Raw genomic sequence first — 22,911 nt, forward strand, 5'->3', positions numbered from 1 at the left:
TTAATGTAAAATGCTGTGAATGTTGGAAGAGCAACTAGGAGGAAGGGCTACATAAAATTTGTATCCTGACTATGTCAGTACGTAACTTGAGAAGGAGAGAGGGGTTTTGTGAATTGTAATTATGGGGTTTGGATTCTAATTACACCATCCCCTCTGTGATTCCCATTGAAAACAAGCATGTAGAAAACTCCTAGATTTATGTGCCTATTTTCCTCATGGAATCAATACACATAACCAACTTATATCTCCATATATCTTCATCTAGAGGTACATACAACACTGCATTTTGGGGGGAAATTACAATAAATTGGGGATAAGAGGGAAATTAAAGAAAGAGAACAAAACTAATGATTATTAGGCACATTGACAAAAAGTCAATTAGGGGCAGTCCCTTTTGGCATAAAAGTGTATCTTCAAAATAAATGTGTTCAATGCCCCATAGTTCAATTTCACTATATCCCACAGTTCATTCTGGATCTTTTGGTGTAGTGTAAGGTTTCTGCAGGCATCTCTATGGCACCTTGTCCAATCAGTTCTTTTCTTGATTCAGGGAGGAAACAAGTTTCTCATCCTAAAATTTCTCTGAAAGATAATGATAGCAAAGGGTTGAGGAATGAGAGGATAGGAAAAGTAGGCAAGGAACAAAGACAATTTTAAAGGAGAAAGATATAGGTTGGCTCAACTGTATAAATCATTAAGTCACAACAACCCATTGAAACCATTTATCAAATGTGTATGGACTGTATTTTTTTCTACTGAAGAAATAGATAAATACATTTTGTAATTATCTTTTTTATTTTCCTTACATGTACACTGGAATTTCAAAAAGACTTAAAGATATTTCTGGAATTTTTACTTAAGGAGTTGAATGTTCCCTTTCCCTCTCTGTTCCTGTTTAAGGGGGGGAAGTGAGTAAACAGAAGAAAAAGAAGGAGGTAATGATTGAAAGCTTTTACAAGGATTAAGACCAAAGAACAGAAACAAGAGGATGATGGGATCCAAAGAACTTCAAACAAAACCTCAAAACATCCAGAGAATTGGACTCAGGCTCTGGAAGATCTTAAAAAGGAAATAAAAAATCAAAGAAAATAATGAAATTGAAAGTAAAAGAAGTATTGAACTAATAAATAAGACAAGGAGATGGCTCTTTAAAAAAACAAATAAAACAAAATACTGGTTAATCTAATTAAAATTTAAAAAACAAAAAAAGTTAAAATTAATAATACCTAAAATCAAAAGAGTGATCTCAACTTGAATGAAGAGGAAATTAAGATAATTATTAAGGCTATTTTGGCCAATTATATGACAATAAATATGACAATGTTAGTGAAATGGATGTATATTTACAAAAATATAAATTGCCTAGATTAACAAAATAGGAAATAGAATTCTTAAATAATCTCATCTTAGAAAAAGAAATTGAGCAAGCCATCAAGGAACTTCCTAAGAAAACATTCCCAGGGCCAGATGGATTCACAAGTGAATTCTATCAAACATTTATGGAACAACTAATCCAAATAAGCAATAAGCAAAAAATAAAGAAAATAAGCAAAGGAGTCTTACCAAATTCTTTGGCAATCACAAGGACTATTCACTATGAGCAGGTGAGATTTATATCATATTAGGCATGGAAGGCTGATTTAATATTAGGAAAACCATCCATATAATGGACCATAGCAACAACCAAACTAATAGAAATCAAATGATTATCTCAATAGATGCAGAAAACACCTTTGAAAAAATATATCATCCATTTATACTGAAAACACTAGGAACTATAGGAAGAAAATGGACTTTCCTCAAAATAATAAACAGTATTCATTTAAAACCATCAGCAATATCATGTGCAATGAGGATAATTTAGAATCCTTCCCAATAAGATCATGTATGAAGCAAGGATACCCATTATCACCAGTATTATTTAATATTGTACTAGAAATGATAACTGTAGCTATTAGAAAAGAAAAAGAAATTGAAGGGATTAATGTAGGAAGTAAGGAAACCAAACTATCATTCTTTGCAGATGATATCATGGTATACTTAGACGATTCTATAAAATCAACTAAAATCTAGTAGAAATAATTAACAGCTTCAACAAAGTTTCAGGATACAAAATGAAACTACAATAATCATTAGCATTTCTATATATTTCTAACAAAACTCAGCAGCAAGAGTTAGAAAGAGAAATTCCATTTAAAATCACTCAACAATATAAAATATTTGGGAATCTATTTGCCAAGACAAATACAGGAATTATATGTACAAAATACTTTTCACACAAAACTATATCTGAAATGTTTAAAAATATTAATTGCTTATGGGTAGGACAAGATAATATAATAAAAATAACAATTTAACCTAAATTAATTTCCTCAATCAGTGCCATACTTATCAAACTACAAAAAAAATAAACTTTTTTACAGAATTAGAAAACATTATCACAAAGTTCATCTGAAAGAACAAAAGGATCAAGAATATCAAGGGAATCAAAAATCTTTTGCAGAGGCAGAGTCAAGATGGCGGCATGGAAGCAACAAAAGTTCAGACCTCTGAATACCCTTCCTTACCAATTACAAACTAAATGCTCCTAGTGGACTGAATATCAAACCTAACAAGAAAGAGCCAAGGAACCCTCTTGCTAGACTCAATTCAAAACGTATGCCCCCCAAAAGCTGGAAATTGAGAACACTCAGGTTTAAGGGGAAATCAGGAGGAAGGTCCCAGGATCCCTCTCATTAATAAATAAGATTAGATGACTTAATAAATAAGACTAGAAGCTGGTACTTTGAAAAAACAAATTAAATAGACACAGTACTGGCCAGTCTAATTAAATGAAGGAAAGAAGAAAATCAAATGGACAGTATCCAAGATGAAAAGGAAGACCTCACCTCTAATGAAGAGGAAATTAAGGCAATCATTACAAACTATTATGCCCAATTATATGGCAACAAATATGGCAATCTAGGTGATATGGATGAATACTTAGAAAAATATAAATTGCCTAGACTAACAGAGGAAGAAATAGATTAAAAGAAATTGACCATCAAAGAACTCCATAAGAAAAAAAGAAAAAATCCCCAGGTCCAGATGGATTCACAAATGAATTCTCTCAAACATTCAAAGAACAACTCATCCCAATATTATACAAACTATTTGACAGAATAAGCAGAGAAGGAGTTCTACCAAATTCCTTTTACAACACTAATATGGTATTGATACCAAAACCAGGCAGGTCAAAAACAGAGAAAGAAAAATATAGACCAATCTCCTTAATGAATATAGACGTAAAAATCTTAAATAAGATACTAGCAAGAAGACTCCAGCAAGTCATCACAAGGTTTATTCACTATGACCAGATAGGATTCATACCAGGAATACAAGGATGGTTCAATATTAGGAAAAACATTAACATAATTGACCATATCAACAAGCAAACCAACAAAAATCACATGATTATCTCAATAGATGCAGAAAAAGCCTTTGACAAAATACAACACCCATTCCTATTGAAAATACCAGAATGTATAGGAATAGAAGGGCCTTTCCTAAAATTAATAAACAGTATATATCTAAACCAACAGCAAACACCATCTACAATGGGGATAAACTAGAAGCCTTCCAAATAAGATCAGAAGTGAAACAAGGATGCCCATTATCACCTCTATTATTTAACATTGTACTAGAAACAATAGTAGAAGCAATTAGAGAAGAAAAATAAATTGACGGTATTAAAATTGGCAATGAGGAGACCAAGCTATCACTCTTTCTGGATGATATAATGGTATATTATATGCCTCCCAAAATGGAAATTATCCACAAGCTCTGGAAGAACTCAAATTGGAGCTTACCCTAAAGATTGAAACTTTCTGGAAAGAGAAATGGGAGAAAGAGATCAGCAGTCTGATAGACAAGACTTCACAATTGGAGAAAGAGCTGGAAGCATCTAATATAAGGGCAGACAAAGCTGAAAAGCAAAACCAGACCAGTTAAAGAATCCTAGAGACTTCTGGGTTAACATGGCTGCAATCTAGATGTGAAACGCTTCCTCTCCGCAGCACCGAATGAAATAGACTACCTAAAAAGAGCATAAAAATCACCTTTGGAAGAACAGAGGGACTCTCCAGTACCCCACAGAAACGAAGGTACATGGGGCCTGAATATTTCCACACTATTAGGAGGAGGAAAAGCTTGCATAAAAATGTGAACTGAGCTGCCCCTTCCCCCACCCCACCCCTCACCAAACCAGAGTAAGGTATCAGAGAGCTCACTGGGACAGCAAGTGAGTGAGGAGCATCTCTGTTTGGGGGGGCACACAAGGGTCCTGGGATATAAAGACTGCAAGGAAATGACCTTTCAGGGTGGTTTCACAGGAAAATCCTGCACTGAGCAAAGGGGCAGCTGTGCTGAGAGGCTGTGCTGAGCAAAGGGCAACCATGCTGAGAGGCTGCGCCAAGCAAAGGGGTGGCCTCACTGAGCAAAGGGGCAGCCGTGCTGAGCACAGGGGCCTGAATTCTAAGAAACCTCAGAGGCTGGGAAGAACTAGTCTGAGGCAACCTAAATTCACAGAAAACCCACCCATATCACTCAGACCCCAGACCAAAAAAGAAAAGGGAATAAAACCACTAAAGGGATGTCTCACATGGCCCAAAATCAAGCCTCCAGGAAGAAAGGGAAAAAGGTGACTATTGAAAACTTTTATGGCAGGAGTACCCAATGAAAAGAAGAGAAAGAGGATGAAACCCAAACAAAATCAAAGCATGCCTCACAAAATGGAAATTATCCACAAGCTCTGGAAGAACTCAAATTGGAGCTTACCCAAAAGATGGAAACCTACTGGAAAGAAAAATGGGAGAAAGAGATCAGCAGTCTGATAGACAAAACTTCACAATTGGAGAAAGAGCTGGACGCATCTAATAGAAGGGCAGACAAAGCTGAAAAGCAAAACCAGTTCCTAATGACCAGAATTAAGCAACTGGAAGACAGTGAGCATGCCCAAAAGATGGAAACCTTCTGGAAAGAAAAATGGGAGAAGGAGATCAGCAGTCTGATAGACAAGACTTCACAATTGGAGAAAGAGCTGGAAGCATCTAATAGAAGGGCAGACAAAGCTGAAAAGCAAAACCAGTCCCTAACGACCAGAATTAAGCAAATGGAAGACAGTGAGCATGCAAAACAGCAAGAATTAATAAAGCAAAGCCAAAAAATTAATGAATTAGAAGAAAACACGAAATATCTCACTGAAAAGGTCACAGACCTGGAAAACAGAGGAAGAAGAGACAACGTGAGAATTATTGGTCTGCCCAAAAAACCAGAGATAAACAAAAACCTTGATGCTATACTACAGGAGATTGTAGAAAAAAATTGCCCACATGTTCTGGAACAAGGTGGCAAAATAGAAATAGAAAGGGTTCATAGAACACCCTCTATACTAAATCCCCAATAGACAACCCCCAGGAATGTAATCGCCAAATTCAAGAGCTTCCAAGAAAAGGAGAAAATCCTACAAGAAGCCAAGAAGAGGAGCTTCAGATATGGGGGGGGGGGGCTCCCATAAGGATCACACATGACTTAGTGGCTAATACACTAAGAGACCACAAAGTATGGAACACGATATTTAGAAAGGCAAGAGAGCTGGGTCTCCAACCAAGAATCAACTACCCAGCAAAACTGACCATATACTTCCAGGGGAAAGTATGGGCATTCAACAAAATAGAAGATTTCCAAGCATTTGCTAAGAAAAGACCAGAACTTAGTGGCAAATTTGATATCCAATGACAGAAAGCAAGAGGAACATGAAAAGGTAAATATGAAAGGGAAAAGGAGATAAATCTTATCTTTTTCTTTAAGTCAAACTCTCTTCTATAAGGACTACATTTACATCAAATTATATATATTAATATGTGGGGAAAATGTATTGTGTAACTCTCAAAAATTGTATGCACCATAAGAGTAGTTAAAAGAATCATGCATAGGGAAAGATTGGAGCATCAAGAAGATTTGGTGAAAAGGGGGGCAAAGAAAGGAAAAAAGGGGGGGGGGAGGCATCAACAATACTAAGACTTAATTCAAGAAATGGGGGGGGGACTAAATAGAATAACCTTTCCCATAGAAAGATACACATGGGAAGGGGAGGGGAAGATCTCTCATATGAGAAGGAGAGGAAGAGAGTGTGAAGTGGTATTACTTAAACCTTACTCTCAGTGAAATCAACTTTGAGAGGGAAGAACATCTAGATCCAGTGGGATCCTGAATTCTATCATATCCAACAGGGTAAGAAAGAAATAGAAATTAAGGAGGGGGTGGGGGAGGGAGTATAAAAAGGGAGGGAAGGAGAGGGGGGAGGGGAAGGGAGCATAAAAATGGAGGGGCTAGAAAGGGAAGCATCTCAAGGGAGGGGACTAGGGGGACTGACCTAAAGTAAATCACTGGTTCAAAAGGATATAGCTTAAGAAGAAAGGTCAGAACTAGGGGAAGATATCAAAATGCCAGGGAATCCACAAGTGACAATCATAACTTTGAATGTGAATGGGATTAACTCACCCTTAAAACATAGACAAATAGCAGATTGGATTAAAACCCAAAACCCTACCATATGTTGTCTTCAAGAAACACATATGAGGCGGGTTGATACTGCTCTTTGATCCAGCCATACCACTGCTGGGTTTGTACCCCAAAGAGATAATAAGGAAAAAGACATGTACAAGAATATTCATAGGTGTCTTTGTGGTGGTAAAAAAAATTGGAAAATGAGGGGATGCCCTCCAATTGGGGAATGGCTGAACAAATTGTGGTATATGTTGGTGATGGAATACTATTGTGCTCATAGGAATAATAAAGTGGAGGAATTCCATGGGAACTGGAACAACCTCCAGGAATTGATGCAGAGTGAGAGGAGAAGAACTAGGAGAACATTATACACAGATACTGATACACTCTGATACAATCAAATGTAATGGACTGCTCCATTTGTATTAATGCAGTGATCCTAAACAACTTAGAGGAATCTACAAGAAAAACCACTATTCTCATTCAGCAGAAAAATTGTGGGAGTAGAAACACCGAAGAAAAACAATTGCTTGAATACATGGGTCGAATGGATATGGTTGGGCATGTAGACCCTAAATGAAGATCCCATTGCAAACATCAACAACATGGAAATAGGTTCTGATCAAGGACACAAATAATACCCAATGAAATTGTGTGTCGACTGCAGGAAGGGTGGGTGGAGGGGAGGGAGGGAAATAATGTGATTATTTAACCATGAATAATGTTCTAAATTGACTAAATAAAATATTTCAAATGGAAAAAAAAGAATATCAAGGGAAATAATGAAAAAATAAATGTGAATGATGGTGGCCTCGTGGTGCCAGACCTTAAACTATACTATAAAGCAGAGATTATCAAAACTATATTGTCCTGGCTTAGATAGAAGTGTAGTGAATCAATGGAATAGACTAGGGGTAAATGACCTCAGCAAGCTAGTGTTTGATAAAACCAAAGATACTAGCTTTTTGGTACAAGAAGTCACTATTTTACAAAAACTGCTGGGGAAGTTGGAAAACAGTATGGGAGAGTTTATTTTTAGATTAATATCTCACACCCAATATCAAGATAAATTCAAAATATGTAAATAACAAATAGAGAGAGAAAAATTATAAATAATTGCATGAAATTAGAATAGTATACTTCTCAGGTCTATGGAGAAGGGAAAAATTTAAGACCAAAGAAGAGATAGAGGATATTAAAAAATGTAAAATGAATAATTTGGATTACATTAATTTTTCTTTAGGTTTCATAAATTAGGGGGAATGTTTTATAACAAAATTCTCTGGCAAAGGTCCATTTTCTCAAATTTATATGGAACTAAGTCAAATGTATAGAAAATCAAGTCATTCCCCAACTGACAAATAGGCAAGGGACATGAATAGGCAGTTTTAATATGAAGAAATTAGAACTCTCAATAATCATATTAAAAAGTGTTCTAAATCCCTCCTGATTAGAGAAATGAAAATCAAAACAACTCTAAGGTACCACCTCAATCCTAAAAGAATGGCCAATATGACAGCAAAGTAAAGTAATAAATGTTGGAGGAGATGTAAATTTGGGATAATAATGTATTGCTGGTGGAGTTGTGAACTGATGCAAACATTCTGGAAGGCAATTTGGAATTATTCCCAAAGGACTTTAAAAGAATGCATGCCCTTTGATCCTGCCATACCACTGCTGGGTTTGCACCTCAAAGAAATAAAAATGTTTGTATAAAAACATTTATATCTGTGCTTATTATGATGGCAAAAAAATTGGATGAGGGGATGTCCCTTGATTGAGGTATGGTCAAACAAATAGTGATGTATGATGGTGATGGAATACTATTGTGATATAAGGAAAGATAAACTATTTGATTTCTATAAAAACTGGGAAGACCTCTATGAGCTGATGCGGAGTGAAATGAGCAGAATCAGGAAAATATTGTACACAGCAACTGAAACATTATGGGACAATCAAATGTAATATCAACATTGCTACTAATAGCATTACAATGATCCAGGACAATCCTGAGGAACTTATGAGAAAAAATGCTATCCACATCTAGAGAAAAAAACTTTTTTCACAGAAGAATAATATAAAATTAATTACTTGATTATATGGGTATATGATTTGGAGTTTTGCTTTAAGAGATTACTGTTACAAAAATGAATAATATGGAAATGAGTATTAAGTGATAATACATGATAATACATGCATCCAGGAGAATTGCTTGCCAGTTCTGACAGGGGAGAAAGAAGAGGGAAGGAGAGAACATGAATCATGAAATCATGGAAAATACTTTAAAAATAAATACATTTTTAATATTTAGAGACTAACATATGGTTCATATATGTTTAGTATTAATATTAATTCATTATTTATATTACCTTTTATCAAGATGTAATTTCCTTCCTTATCTCTTTTAATAAGACCTATTTTTGGTTTTGTTTTGTCTGAGACTGTGATTGTAACTACTGTCATTTTTTTCTTTTTTTTTTACTTCAGGCAATACACAACAAATTCTTCTCTGCCTCCTTCCCTTTAATCTATGTGCGTTACTGTGCCTAAAATGGGTTTATTGTAAACAACATATTGTAGGATTCTGGTTCTTAATTTATTATTATCTACTTCTGTTTTATGGGTGAGTTCATCTCATTCACATTCACAGTTATGATTTCCAACTGTGTATTCCCCTCCATCTTATTTTCCCCTGTTTATCCTACTCCTTTTACTTTCACTCTGTCCTTCCTCTTTATTGTTTTGTTTTTTATCATCTACCATTTCTCCATTCCTCCTATTACCATTCCCCTTCCCTTGTCTTATTCCCTTCCTACTTCTCAATAGAATAAGATAGGATTCTAAATTTCCCTGAGTATTGTTCTTATTCCTGCCCTAAGCCAGTAAGGATGAGAGTACAGTTTAAGGATTATGCATTTTCACCGTCATCCTCCCCTCACTGTAATAGCTTTTTACTCCTCTTTAGTTGAAATTATTTACACCATTTTATCTCTCCATTCCTTTTTTTCCTCAGTGCAATCTTCTTCCCCTCCCTTGATTTTTTTGCATATCATTTCATCCTAATCAACTTACTTTCCCATCCTCTGTCTCTGTACTATCATTCTTACTGCTCTACTATTGGAAAAAAATAAGAATTACAGATATATTCTTTCTATATAGAAATGCATAGAGTTTGAGTTTCTTTAGTCCCTTAAATTTTCTCTTTCTTATCTACCTCTGTAGGCTTCTCTTGTATCTTGTGTTTAGACTTCAGATTTTCTATGTAGTTCTGGTCTTTTCATCAAGAATGTCTGGATATCATCTCTTTTATTGAATGATTATTTTCCTCTTGAAAGAATATACTCAGTTTTGCTAGACAGGTGATATTGAGTTGTAAACCTAAATCTTTTGTCTCCCAGAATGCCATATTCCATGCTTTCCAATCCTTTAATATGGAGGTTGCTAAGTTCTGTGCAATCTTGCCTGCAGCTGTATCATATTTGAATTGTTTCCCTCTGGCTGCTTGCAGTATTTTATCCTTGGCTTTAAGACTCTTGAATTTAGTTATTATATTCCTGGGAGTTGTCATTTAGTGATTTCTTTCTGGAGATGATCTGTGGATTTCTTTTCCAATGTCTCTTTTTCAAGAATATCAGGGCACTTTAAAAAAAGTCTTCTACTTTGATATTCAGGCTTTTTTTCTAATAATGACTTTCAGATTGTCCAGCAATTCCTAAATTGTCTCTTATAGATTCTATTTTCCACATCAGTTCTTTTTTCAATGAGATAATTCATATTTTATTCTAATTTTTTTATTCTTTTGATTTTATTGTTTCTTGGTGCCTCATTAAGCCATTAGGTTCTAGTTACTCAATTCTAATTTTTAAGGATTGATTTTCTTCCATGAGTATTTGAACTTCCTTTTTACATTTGGCCCGTTTCTTCTTGCATTGTTTTCATGTCTCTTCCCAATTTTCCCTCTTTCTCTCTTAATTGATTTTTGAAAACTTTTTTGGGCTCTTTTAGAATCTGCATCCAATTAATATATGTTTTGAAGCATTGTGTGTATTTGCCTTACTTTCACTGTCCCCTTCTGTGCCTGGGCCTTTCTCTTTTTTCCCCTAAAATGTTTCTGTGGTTAGGTATTTTTTAAATATTTGCTCATTTTTATTAGCCTTTCTTGACTTTCACTTTTCTTTTAAAGGTAGTCTCTGTTCTCTGGGATGATGGGACAATCTCTTACCCTTCAGTTATTTCTCAATTCTACCTTTAGTATTATTTCTGGATTTCTACAAGTTTTAATTCTTCCCAAATGGTATGATGGCCTGTGAGCTGGGAGCACTAACAGTCACCCCCCACTACTGCTTCAATCACCCCCAAGACTGCTGTTGGCCCAAAGTCTTGCCTGGGGCTTGAGCAGGGGCTTTTGGTCTCAATCTGGGCTTGATCAGGTCAGGGACACCATGGACTGCCTTACCCTGGTGCTGTGCCTTGAGTCAGCCAGCCTCCCATAACCAGATGGCCTTCCTCTTGGGATCTGGGGGGCCTAGCTCTGGGTCTACACACTGCCCCAAACTGGGATTCAAGTCTTCATCACAATCTCAGGCTTAGACTCCTGTCCACACTCTGGGACACATAGATCTGGCTCACAACAATTTAGGAAGTGTGTATTGGGTTGCACTGCTGTTGGCTTAGGAAGGGTCTTAGTGTCTAGACATTGGATTTAGAACCTGGAACAGTATCAGTATATGCGGGATGGGGCTTGGTGGTTGCTTCTTATTCCTTTTTCAAGCCCCCTGCAGACTGTGGTCCACTCTCACCCCAGTGACCCAGATGCTCTTTGCCTGCCTTTCAAGTTGTTCTCTGCAGGAAAGTTGTTTTAATCTGTCTCCTTGTTGGTTCTTTTACTCCTCTACTTCTTTGTGGCATTATTTTCAGAATGGTTGGAGAGGATTCTCATGGTAGTTTTGACCTTCCTGCTTCTACCATTCTATCCTGTCTCTGTCTCTTTGAATTAAGTGATTATTAATAATTATGGAGACAATTTTCCATTGGAGCCTGATAGTGAAGGTTTGAGAGAAGAAATACAGGGAAAGGATGAAGATGGCTGAGAAAAGAAAGAGAGATATTGGTTGGTTTAACAGTGAAGAATCATGAAGGCATACCAACCCGACCAAGACCATTTATCAAATGTGTGTATGGACTGTGCTTTGTGTCACTGAAGTAATCGATAAACAAGATTTGTAATGAACACATTGGCACTTCCAAAAGGCTTAAAGATATTGCTGGAATTTTTACTTCATAAGCTGAATGTTCCCTCCTTCTCTCAGTTCCTATTTAAAGCATTTATGCTCTCTTTTCATATTGGATAAAATGAGGCTGTTGGATCAATGGGGCTTACGTTGTCTATCAGCTCTAAATCTATGATTCTATATGTGCAGCACTAAGACCAATATTAATATCAGAATGTCTGGGCTTTAAAGGCAGTCCTGCTACTAATCTATTTGATGACTTTTCCTAAATCTATTTCTTCCTACATAATATGAGGACATTAGAGTCAATCTTCATAAGGATCTCTTTGATATCTAAGTTTGATGAAGGTCTATGTGAATTTTCCCCAAGAGCCCTGTCCTGAAAGCAACTTGAATGTCCCTGCAGTAGTAAGGATACAAACATTACCATCTAATTATTCCTTCAGATGCTTTCCGTGGAACCAAGCCTAACAGAATCCCACGAGAATACTCTCAGTCTAACCTCTTTAGAGCCTTGCTGTCTGTTTCCCTTAAAACTGCCTCATTGTTTCCTTATTTGAGGACAAGAGTGAAGGTGGTAAGAATTCTTATGGTTATTTATGATTGGATGTCATAGCAAATACATACTAATACCTTTCTCCCAACTTCCCATGGTGAGTGTTCAATTTTGGCATCCAGCACTCTGAAAGAGAAATTGGTAGACTTGGTTGCATTTATATAAGAAGAAGAATAAGAGCAAAACTCCATGCATGTTTGATCTTATGGAATTTACTGTTAAAATGGATAAATTAGGTGGGAACTGAAATTATGGTGATCTGGGGTTGACTCCTATATCTGGCACTAATGTACTCTAGATCTGTGAGAAGGTCACCTGGCCATTCTGAATTTCATTTTCTTCCCTCCTAAAATAATTCAACAGGGGTAGATGATCTTTAAGATTCCTTCTAATTCTAATATTCTTTGGTTAAATATATGGTGCTTTTTATTTGGTGATGGGAGTGGAAAAATCATTGTCAGAATCATCAGGTAGATTCTTACCTAGTGATTATCATTTTTATGACGTGATTCTTGCACAGTTAATAAGCATTTCTTTTTTTAAAATGAGCCTTTACCTTGCATCTTAGAATCAATATTGTATATTGATTCCAAGGCAGAAAAGTGGAAAAGTCTAGGCAGTGAGGTTTAAATTACTTGCCCAGGGTCACATAGCTAGGAATGTCTTAGTCCAATTTTGAACCCAGGACCTCTGATTTCCATATCTGCCTCTCAATCCACTGAGCCACCTAACTGCCCTTGTTAAGCGTTTATTAAATGTCTCCTTTGTGTTCAAGTACTAGGCTAATTGATAAGAACATTTACAATTTAGGATTCTTTCACAGGAAACATTTTGCCTGGTGCTGAAATGTTTATTGACCTTAATATAATCTTGTGCATTTTTTTTCTCCACAGGAACTCAGCAGATTTGCCCATGAATCCCATGAGGAAGCCTGTGCTGTGTAAAACTTCCTCTCCATGAGACAAGAAGCATCATCTTGTTGAATGGCATTACATAATCAAACACTAGTGACGGAGTTTATTCTACAAGGTTTCTCAGAGACACCTCAAGTGCAAATATTACTATTTATCTCTCTTCTTTTTCTTTATCTCATTGCCCTCACAGGAAATATTCTCATTGTGATGGCCATTGGTCTGAACTCAGGTCTCCATACACCCATGTACTTTTTCCTTGCTAACTTGGCCATTTTGGATATTGGTTGCACATGCACAGTTCTTCCCAAATTGCTGGAGAACCTTTATGTGGAGAAGAAATCCATCTCCTATGAAGGCTGCATGACACAGGTGTTTTTCCTCACTTGTTTTTTGGGCACTGAGCTTCTGCTCTTCACAGCCATGGCTTATGACAGATATGTGGCCATTTGTCATCCCCTACGTTATAGAACTATGATGAGTAGGATGGTTTGTATGTTGTTAGTGAGCAGTGTATGGGCCACTGGTGTCTTCAGCTCTTTGATAAATACTGGTCTAACAGTGAGATTAACCTTTTGCGGTCCTAATGAAATTCAGCACTTTCTGTGTGAAATTCCCTCTTTGTTGGTGTTGTCCTGTAGCTCCACATACCTGAACAACATCATGGTAGTGATTGCTGATGTATATTTTGGGGTGATCAATTTTGTACTCACTATGGTGTCCTATGGCTTCATCATTTCCAACATCTTAAAGATCCGCACCACAGAGGGAAAGAAGAAAGCCTTCTCCACCTGTTCCTCCCACCTCATGGTAGTCAGCATGTATTATACAACAATCATATATGCTTATATTTTTCCAGACTCTGGCTCCTCAGTGGATAATAGTAAAGTGGTGACTCTCTTATATACTGCTGTTGACCCTGCTTTAAACCCTTTTATATATACTCTGAGGAATAAGGATTTTAAAACTGCCCTCAAAAAATTGTTTTCATTCATTCATTAAGTGCTTATAATTAATCAAGGTAAAATGCAATGAATGTTATTTCTTTGATGCTATTTTGAGACTCAAATATAAGGGATAATATAATGTGTGTAAATTTCTTTAGCTTAATTTATAGAATAGTTTTTTCCCTTAAAATCATTTAGGATGCTCTCTTTGTATGGTGCAGTTAGATCGATAGAGCTCTCTGGAAAGAGCTCCAGACCTGCTTTCATGAAGACAAGGTTAAATTTGAGTTCAGCTACTTTCTGAGTATAAGGTCCTGAGAAAGTCACTTAACATAGTTTCCCTCAGTTTCCTCATCTATGAGATGAGCTGGAGAAGAAAATGGCAGACTACTCTGGTACCTTGCCAAGAAAGCACCAATAAGATTTAGACATTACTGAAAATGACTAAAGAACAAATACTTGAATTCTTTCCAAAAACAAAATCAAGTGACACAGTTGTGCACATTTAGAGGGAACATCAAGGTAATAGAATATAGATGCCTAAAAGTGGAATTGGTTTTCTACGTATATAATGAATTTTCAATGTCTACAAAACCAGTTGTGGGCTACAGAGTCTTCATGCTTTAGGTTTCTCTTAATAATCTCTGAATTTCTTCTAATTCTGATATGTTATAATTCTATGATAACACTAGGATAAAAAGAAAAATATGTTGCTTTAAACCATATTTCTCTGTATTCCCTCTTCTTTGCTGATCTCATTCAAATTCTCCTTACCACTCAGGAAGGTGATTCTGAAAGCTTGCCTGGATTAATCAATCTATACTGATTGCAACCACCACCAACAAACAGCAATGAAAGCATTAAGAATAAGTGAGATGCTGCAGAAATAGATTAATGTGAATGCATTATTGTTGGGATAAGACATCAGTCAAATTATTCTATAAATCAATGTAGATTTGTGGCTCAAATGTCCAAAATGTCCATACATTTTCACCTAGAAATTTCTCTATAGAATATATTACCCCAACAATTTTAGAGCAGGAAAGAACATGTCAAGGTAATCCCAAGTATTTATGTCAGCTCTTCTTTGAAATATTAAAGAATCAAAAACTAAATAGATTTTCACTTTTGGCTATAGAGTGTTAAATGAATCATAGTGCATGACAATGATATGGAATGTCACTGAAACTTAAGAAATAATGTATATGGAGAATACAGGAGAGTGTGTCAAGATTCTCTGAAATGAAGTTAAGTGATACAATGACTTCAACAATATAAAGGGAAAACAATGTCCAGAATGTTACCAGGTACTTTCAATGAAATCAGAGAAGTAGGAACTGAGAAGAAAATAACAATGGAAAAAAGCAGAAGAGAGTGAAGGACCTGAAGAGAGGAACAAAATAGAGCAAAGAAAATGGCATCTGTCCTGAATAATAGTTATGGTGGATATTATGGCAACTGGTAGAATATTTGGTGTTCCTCTGATAAGTTAAATGTAACAAAGGATTAGTGAGAGGAAATAAAATTTGTAGTTGGCCATCAAGGTGTTAAGCAGTACTAAAGAATGCTAATGAAACTGTATTGAGTTGAAAGGTGTAAAGAAGGTGCAGAGTACTAACAAAGATGTTTCCTTATTTTTCAGTTGCATCTGACACTTTATGACCCAATTTGGTATTTTCTTAGCAAAGATACTGGAGTGGATTATCATTTTCATCTCTAGTTCATTTTACAAATGAGGAAACTGAGAAAACAGAGTTAATAACTTATAGAGTTTGAAAAAAACGAGTAAATGTCTGAGATTTTGAACTCAGAAAGAGGAGTATTCCTCACTATAAGCCCTGAACTCAATCTGATGCACCATCTATCGAGCTGCCAAAAACATTCCTTTGATAGAAATAATTTATTCAGTTTGCAAAATTAACAACTACAAACAAGAAAGACAAAAACTAAGGAACTCATTTCATCAAATATGGAAAACTGGAAGAATTTTTACTGAGTGTGCTAAGTTTTCTATTTCTGCCATAGAAAAATGACTTTCATCTCAACTGAAACAGCAACCTGATCTCTCTTTTAATAGGGAAGGCAAAGTATTCAAGGAATATCCCTCACCTTTATATGATCTGGACCAATGATGTATTTCTTTAGAACAAATAACAAGGGTTTCAGTGTAACAGTAGGTAAGAAAAAGTATCTGAAGAAGGTAAGGGGGATCTTTACCAAGGTGAGGTTATAGAAATGTGGAAAAAAAATTGAGAAGAGAAATGGAAGGAATGGGCAACAGTAAAAACAGGAGAGATGATAATTTCTTATATTACTTCTCTTTTCTCTGCCCCAGAGCATGATGGTAGAATTTCCTCTCCCCATTTTAACCCATTAGAATCTTTAACTTCCCTCAAGCTTACACTTTGATGCTAATTCTTATGTGAATCCTTCCTCTCCACTCCCTTCTAGAAATAGAGAGCTGATAACTAAGGTATGTAAGAAGATAAAACAAAACTAGGAGTCCTACACATGTTTACAGTACCTGGGCTAGATGAACTACAGCCTCAGGTATGGAAATAATGAGGATATATTATTATAGCTCTTTGAATGGATGTGGAGCATGGGAGAGAAAACAGTCTTAAAAAGATCAAACAACTAAATTATGAAAGAAGGGAAGAGAATGGGTCCTTCGAATTAGAAGTAAGTGAACCTAAATTCCTTTACTAGTAAAATATAGCATGAATTATTAAAGGAATATTTATCTAGCCTTTAGAAAAGCCAATAGTCAATGCCAAGCAGAAGGATTTAATTTAGAATAGCATATAACCAATGCTTTTAAAGAAGTTATTAAACAAATCAGGGAGTACCACTGATACCGTTTGCTTAGCACTTACTAATATTTTTTGTCAATTTTCTTATTTTATGCTTATGGAAAAGTTAGAAAAAAGTGTACTAGATGATCCTTCAATGAGATATATTTAAAACTCTTTGGCTGATATCATTAGAAGAATTAGGAGTGGCTAAATTTCAACTTCAACTTAGTAAGCATTTATTAAATACTCACTATGCACCCAGGCTCTGAGCTAAATTCAGGGTACAAAGAAAAGGTGAAAGGCAGTTCCTGCCCTAAAGAAGATTATAATTTAATGGGAGAGGACAATGCACAAACAAATATAGACAAAGCAATGGATAGGGAGGATAAATTAACTAAGAAGTAATATATTAGAGGCCCTGGAATTAAGAGAGGTTGGGTTTGGCTTCTCATACAAGGTGGGGTTTTATTTGAGACTCCAAGGAAGCTAGGGAGATAGGTAGTCAGAGTAGAGGAGTGAGAGCATTCCAGGCATGAGGGATAACAAGAGAGATTGTCCTGAGCTGAAAATGACATTCCTGAGATGCAGTTTCCTGTTTCTGGAATAGTTAAAGGGCCAGTATCACTAGATTGAAGAGAACTAATTGGGAAATAAGGTTAAAAAGACAGGAAAGGTAGAGCGGCTGGGTTATGAAAGCTTTTGAATGACAAAGAGGGTTTTATATTTGTGTTTAAGGATGATAGCCACTGGAATTTGTTGGGTTGGTAGGTGACATGGTCAGATTTATAAATAACAACAACTACAGACTTAAACAATCAGGAACTCCATTCACTCAGGGTTCACTCATTTAGGTATTTTCTTCTCCACTTCTGTAGTCATCGTTTAATACACCTCATAAGACACCATATAAACCCTGTAGTCTCATCTCATTCACCTTGTTAGTTGGTTGAGGCCAAGTGTTTGACTATTTATTGGCTCATTAGACAACTATCTAGAGCCCTCCCATAGCTTCTTCTCAAGTCATCTCACATTGGACAATTAGTTCTCCCTGACTCTTAACCACTTTTTCTCCTTTAAAGTTCACTCAGAGACACTATTTTTAAACATTTTGGATGGGAATTTGGAGAGTGAGAAAACCTTCTGTCCTATTGCACCATTTTTCTTAAAATGTGACATGCAATTTTACATTTTTTGGCAGGGCCTTGCCTTTTTATTGTAGACATTTTTGTATATTGTTTGTTTGATTTAGCTGACTTTCCTCTATCTCCTTTCATGATACTTTTTCTATGTTTTTGGTATTAATATTTCTTATAGTATAATAATATCACATTTAATTTATGTAACACAATTTTTTCCCTCTCTTTGCTTGATGGAGATCTACTTTGTTTTCAGTTCTATTTTGCCACAAAAATACTGAACTATATTTATATCTATATTTCTAAATATGCTTCCCTTCCATTGCATCAGTTCCTGTTTTTCAGTGCTCTTCTGTATTCCTTATGTTTACTATTTCTTAGAACAGCATTAAATTCCATTACATTTATGGGTCACAGGGTGTTTTGTAATCCTTCAATATTTTCAAAATTTACTTTCCCCCTGTTTTTCTTAATGTCATCCAAAATGTTGCTGTTAAGATATATATTTGAAGGGGAGGGATTCTATAAAGAAAGAAGGGGAAAGAGGTTCTCCTAATGGATGGCATTGCCAGACACCATAAAAAAGTGTGAGTTGCTGGATTACCCATTTCTATTCCTCAAGCTTGTTCTATGAATTCCAGGCCTGGGAAATGTATAATATCTGGTCTTAAACCTAGCACAAGGGTACTCACATGTCAGATATCCAAGTGAAGATTTATACTTCCCAGACTCCAAATGCAATGACACGTTACATGTCCTCATCAGCTAAAGTTTCTGAGGAAAGGCAAGCTATCCCTTGTACCACTCAAGTTCCAAGCCTAGCTCCATGTAGAGTGAAGCCCTCTGGCCTGTTGCTATTCTCAGGTCTCCCATGTGCCATTTGTTATTTGTTGGGTAAGATCTCTATCAAGGAAAAGTCTGTATATCCAACACAATCTTATCCACACACAGACTTCATGTGGCAGAGTTATTTGCTAATACATCTGATCTGGTACTAGCTCTCCCTGAGATCTCTCTTTTTCCTCCAATTTCAAAACTCTAATCTGAGCACTCAATGATACATAGTGCCTTAATTTTATATATCCAGACCAAAATGGAAGAGACTTGTGTGAGGAAAATCACCTCCACCCTTTTTGATGTTGTGGATGGCATCCCACGATGTCCTGTGGTGTCAACTGGAGAGTTGCAATGGAGGGAGGAGCTGGGGGGAATATATGTTCAGAAGAGAATCATGAGGATCTCTTTACTTCTGCACTTGTACTGACTGAGGGCTTTTACTGTCCCCAAAAAAATTAGGACAGCTAAATGGAAATACTATAATTAGGGTAAGCCTTCTTTAAGAGAAATCCAACTCTTTTCTTTTCTCTCATCTCTCACCATCTCCCTTTTGTTAATAAACCATTAAAATGTCTAACATGGTACCACAATCTTAAAATGTAAGATTTAAATTAATGTCCACTACTCTGAGTATCATATTTTATACAGTTTATTAATAATCACTTGAATTAAACGAATAAAAAGGGCAATTAGCTAACAAAATAAGACCACGTGAACCTGTCTCTCAGCTCACGCTTCCCTCCACAAAACAGAATCACAGGAAGAGCACCCAAGAGGCAGGGCTACATAAAATTTATATCTGACTATGTCAGCATATAGCTTGAGAAGGAGAGAGGGGTACTGGGAATTGTAGTTATGGGGTTTGGATTCTAATTACACTCCCCCCTTGATTCCCATTGAAAACAAGCATGTAGAAATCTCCCAGATTTATGTGCCTAGTTCCCTCATGGAATCAGTACACATAACCAACTTATATCTCTATATATCTTGAACTAAAAGTATATACAACATTGCAACTTCTAGGGGGAAATTGCAATAATTTGGTGATAAGAGGGAAATTAAAGAGAATAAAACAAATGATTATTAGGCACATTGACAAAAAATCAATTAGGGGTCAGTCCCCTTTGGCACAAGAGTGTATATTCAACATAAATGTGTTCAATGCCCCATAGTTCAATTTCTCTACATCCCAAAGTTCATTCTGAATCTTTTGGTGAGTGTGAGGTTTCTGCAGGCATCTTCGTGGCACCTTTTCCCAACAGTTTGTTTTCTTGATTCAGGGAGGAAGCAAGTTTATTATCCTAAAATTTCTCTCAAACAAGAAAAATTGTGTAAATGTATAATTATATTCCAGTCATACAATCCCCCATGAGGATGATGTTGACAAATGCACAAATCACACTTGGATACATGGCTGAGTTTATGAGATATATGAATCAATTGTTAAAAGGAAATCAAAAACATAAAAAAATGAAGGAAAGAAAAAATCAAAATTAAATAGTTTATAAAAATTCTGAGTAAGCAAAAATAAACCCATAACAGGTTCTAGAATCAGAGTCTAATATAATTATTTATGCCCCACAATCTTTTAGGATCATTGGAGCAATGTGCACTTACCCAATCAGCAGCCAGGACTACAGAAAATTGCCTCACAATGAAAGAAAGAAAAAGGACTAGATTTTTGCAGTAAATGGAAAATATCATTACCTGGATTGATTTAACTTTGTTTTTAGGGAGAGGGGAGTCAATATTCTAGCCAAACTGAGATACTTTGTCTGAAACTGGCAAATCCTGTGTCTGATGTTGTCAAATAGCTGCTCCCTTGAACCTCAAACAAGACCTCTGTCTTGGTGCAGATTCTCATCTATCCCACCAGGACTAGTTGGTCTCCTTGACCTTGTGCTTCTCAGGCACTGTATAATGGCTCTTTTGTTATCCCTTTTCCTGGAATCAGACACAATCATTAATCAAAGTCCCATAATATTTAAAAATCATTGGCAGGTTTACATAGTCTAAAGCTTTTTGGTATGTATTAATATTAGGCCTAATGGATATTGCAAACTTATATTAGTGCAAAATAAAAAAAAAACATTAATAATGTTAATATGCTTCAAGTACAAAAATGAGAGAAAAAAGAAAATTCAAATACTCTTTGCACATACAAGAAAAAGCAATGATAAATTTTTAAAACCTAAAATATATAGTTCAGAGTCAGTGACACATTGTGTTTGCCAAGTAGAAGTGCAATACAAAGGTTTCTCTCCCAAAAATGAGATTCATTTCCTTTTTAACTTGGCCATGATTCACAGTGTGAGTGCAAATGATTTTCACCAAGTAATAGCTTTATAAAACAACAGTATAACAGGTAATGCATATTCAAAGTAGTACCAAAATCCCACAAATAACAAGAGCTCATTTAATGACAATAGCAAACAAACTTGCTATCATTAGTATTCACATGAGTTGCTGTATGTTTTTGAAAAATCTTTGAAGCTCATGGATATTTTTCACAAGTTCTCCAGATTTAGCCAATCTTTCAACCTCAGCTGAGATAGTTTTAACAAAGTCTATTACTGCCATCATTCAAAAATGTGGCAGGGGAGCCCAGAAAAAACCCAACAGCTCTGTACTGCTGAAGAAAACATTTTGGGTCTAAAACATCACCAAGAATCTAGATATTTCTGGTGGAAGGGTAGAGTAAGCTGAAGGGTTAGAAATATAAGAACCATCCAGAAGGCACTAGGCTCCTGGGAAATAATCCCTCTTGAGAGCCATCCAGAAGTTACCATGCCCCCTAGGAAAACCTTCCCACCTCCCAGATGAGACTGTAACAGCTATAAAAGTCATGCCTTTATATATCTCATCCATTACATTTTTATAAATGTGGAGGTGGGGAATATAATAGTGCTATAATACTTCAACTACTTCACTTCAACTAAGAAATGGACCCTTGAACTTTAGTTACAAACAACTCAAAGGTAGGCAAATGATCAGTCAAAGGTAGTGGTACTACTGGATATCTAAAAATCACTTATGAAGATCCCTTAAAATCAATTTAAATTTTTAGATCATGAAATTCTCCAAATGTTGTATACAGGTTGTAACCAGTTTGATGGAGTCCATCCATCATCATTTATGTGACAATTAACAAAGGCAAATAAGCACTAAAGGTCTTTTAAACAACTTGTGTCCTCCATCAATCTGGTAACAACCCAGTATCCATATGGACATATGGTTTTGTCATGGAACAGGGCTTATCCAAGTTGACTATGGGTTTTTACAATGCTATTTTCTCCAGTTCAGTCATAGAGGAGGTACAAATGTAACAGAATATATAGCTAAATGGGGAAAACACAGTAGCAGAAAATGACATAATGTAACAGATATTAGATTAGATTAATATGTGAATTAAAAAAACAAAATTAAATCTTAAAGCAAATAATCAGCAAATACAATATATATGACAGGCTACAAGCACTGAATTCAAGAGTCCTTTTCTCCACTTCCAAAGATGCATTATAGAGGCTTCTTCACTATTTAGAGGGAAACAAATTGAAACAGTTATCAATGGTGTCTGAAAAGCTAAAAAGTCACCTCCAGACCCTTTAAGGTTCCTTCTCCTCCCCAGTGTCATCATCCATCTAGATTCCTTTGGTCACATCTCTGGGATTTCCCATACCAACACTGGGCACAATGTGGACAAACTCCATATTGGGTGTGTTGCAGAGTCTGGGCAGACTAAAATGACAAGAGGGTGTAGGGAGATGAATATCTTCCCCACCCCTGAATTTCAGGTTTACTCAAGTTAATCTCAAGTATAAGTGCACCAGGGAACAGTTGTAAGAAAAGACACCCCAAAACTTTGAGCTGTGTGATCTATGTAATGCTCTCCCTGAATGGGAACTGTTTGAGATAGGCAAGAAACTGGGCCATGCTTGCAATTCTACTTATT

General features: G+C 36.0%; 1 protein-coding gene across 1 annotated transcript; it reads left to right on the forward strand.

Annotated features, from left to right (window-relative positions):
• The first annotated feature begins 13,316 nt into the window (after window positions 1-13,316).
• Window positions 13,317-14,246, forward strand: LOC100028313 (olfactory receptor 13A1-like). Its single transcript, XM_001378341.3, has one exon. It carries the CDS (start codon window positions 13,317-13,319, stop codon window positions 14,244-14,246), a length of 930 nt encoding a protein of 309 aa, XP_001378378.3.
• Window positions 14,247-22,911: the final 8,665 nt, after the last annotated feature.

The sequence above is a fragment of the Monodelphis domestica genome, chromosome 1 (assembly GCF_027887165.1).
Source record: "Monodelphis domestica isolate mMonDom1 chromosome 1, mMonDom1.pri, whole genome shotgun sequence".
Classification (NCBI taxonomy): Eukaryota; Metazoa; Chordata; class Mammalia; order Didelphimorphia; family Didelphidae; genus Monodelphis; species Monodelphis domestica.

Excerpts from the sequence above, each read along its gene's own strand:
- LOC100028313 (XM_001378341.3), top strand. The coding sequence starts at position 13,317 with ATGGCATTACATAATCAAACACTAGTGACGGAGTTTATTCTACAAGGT.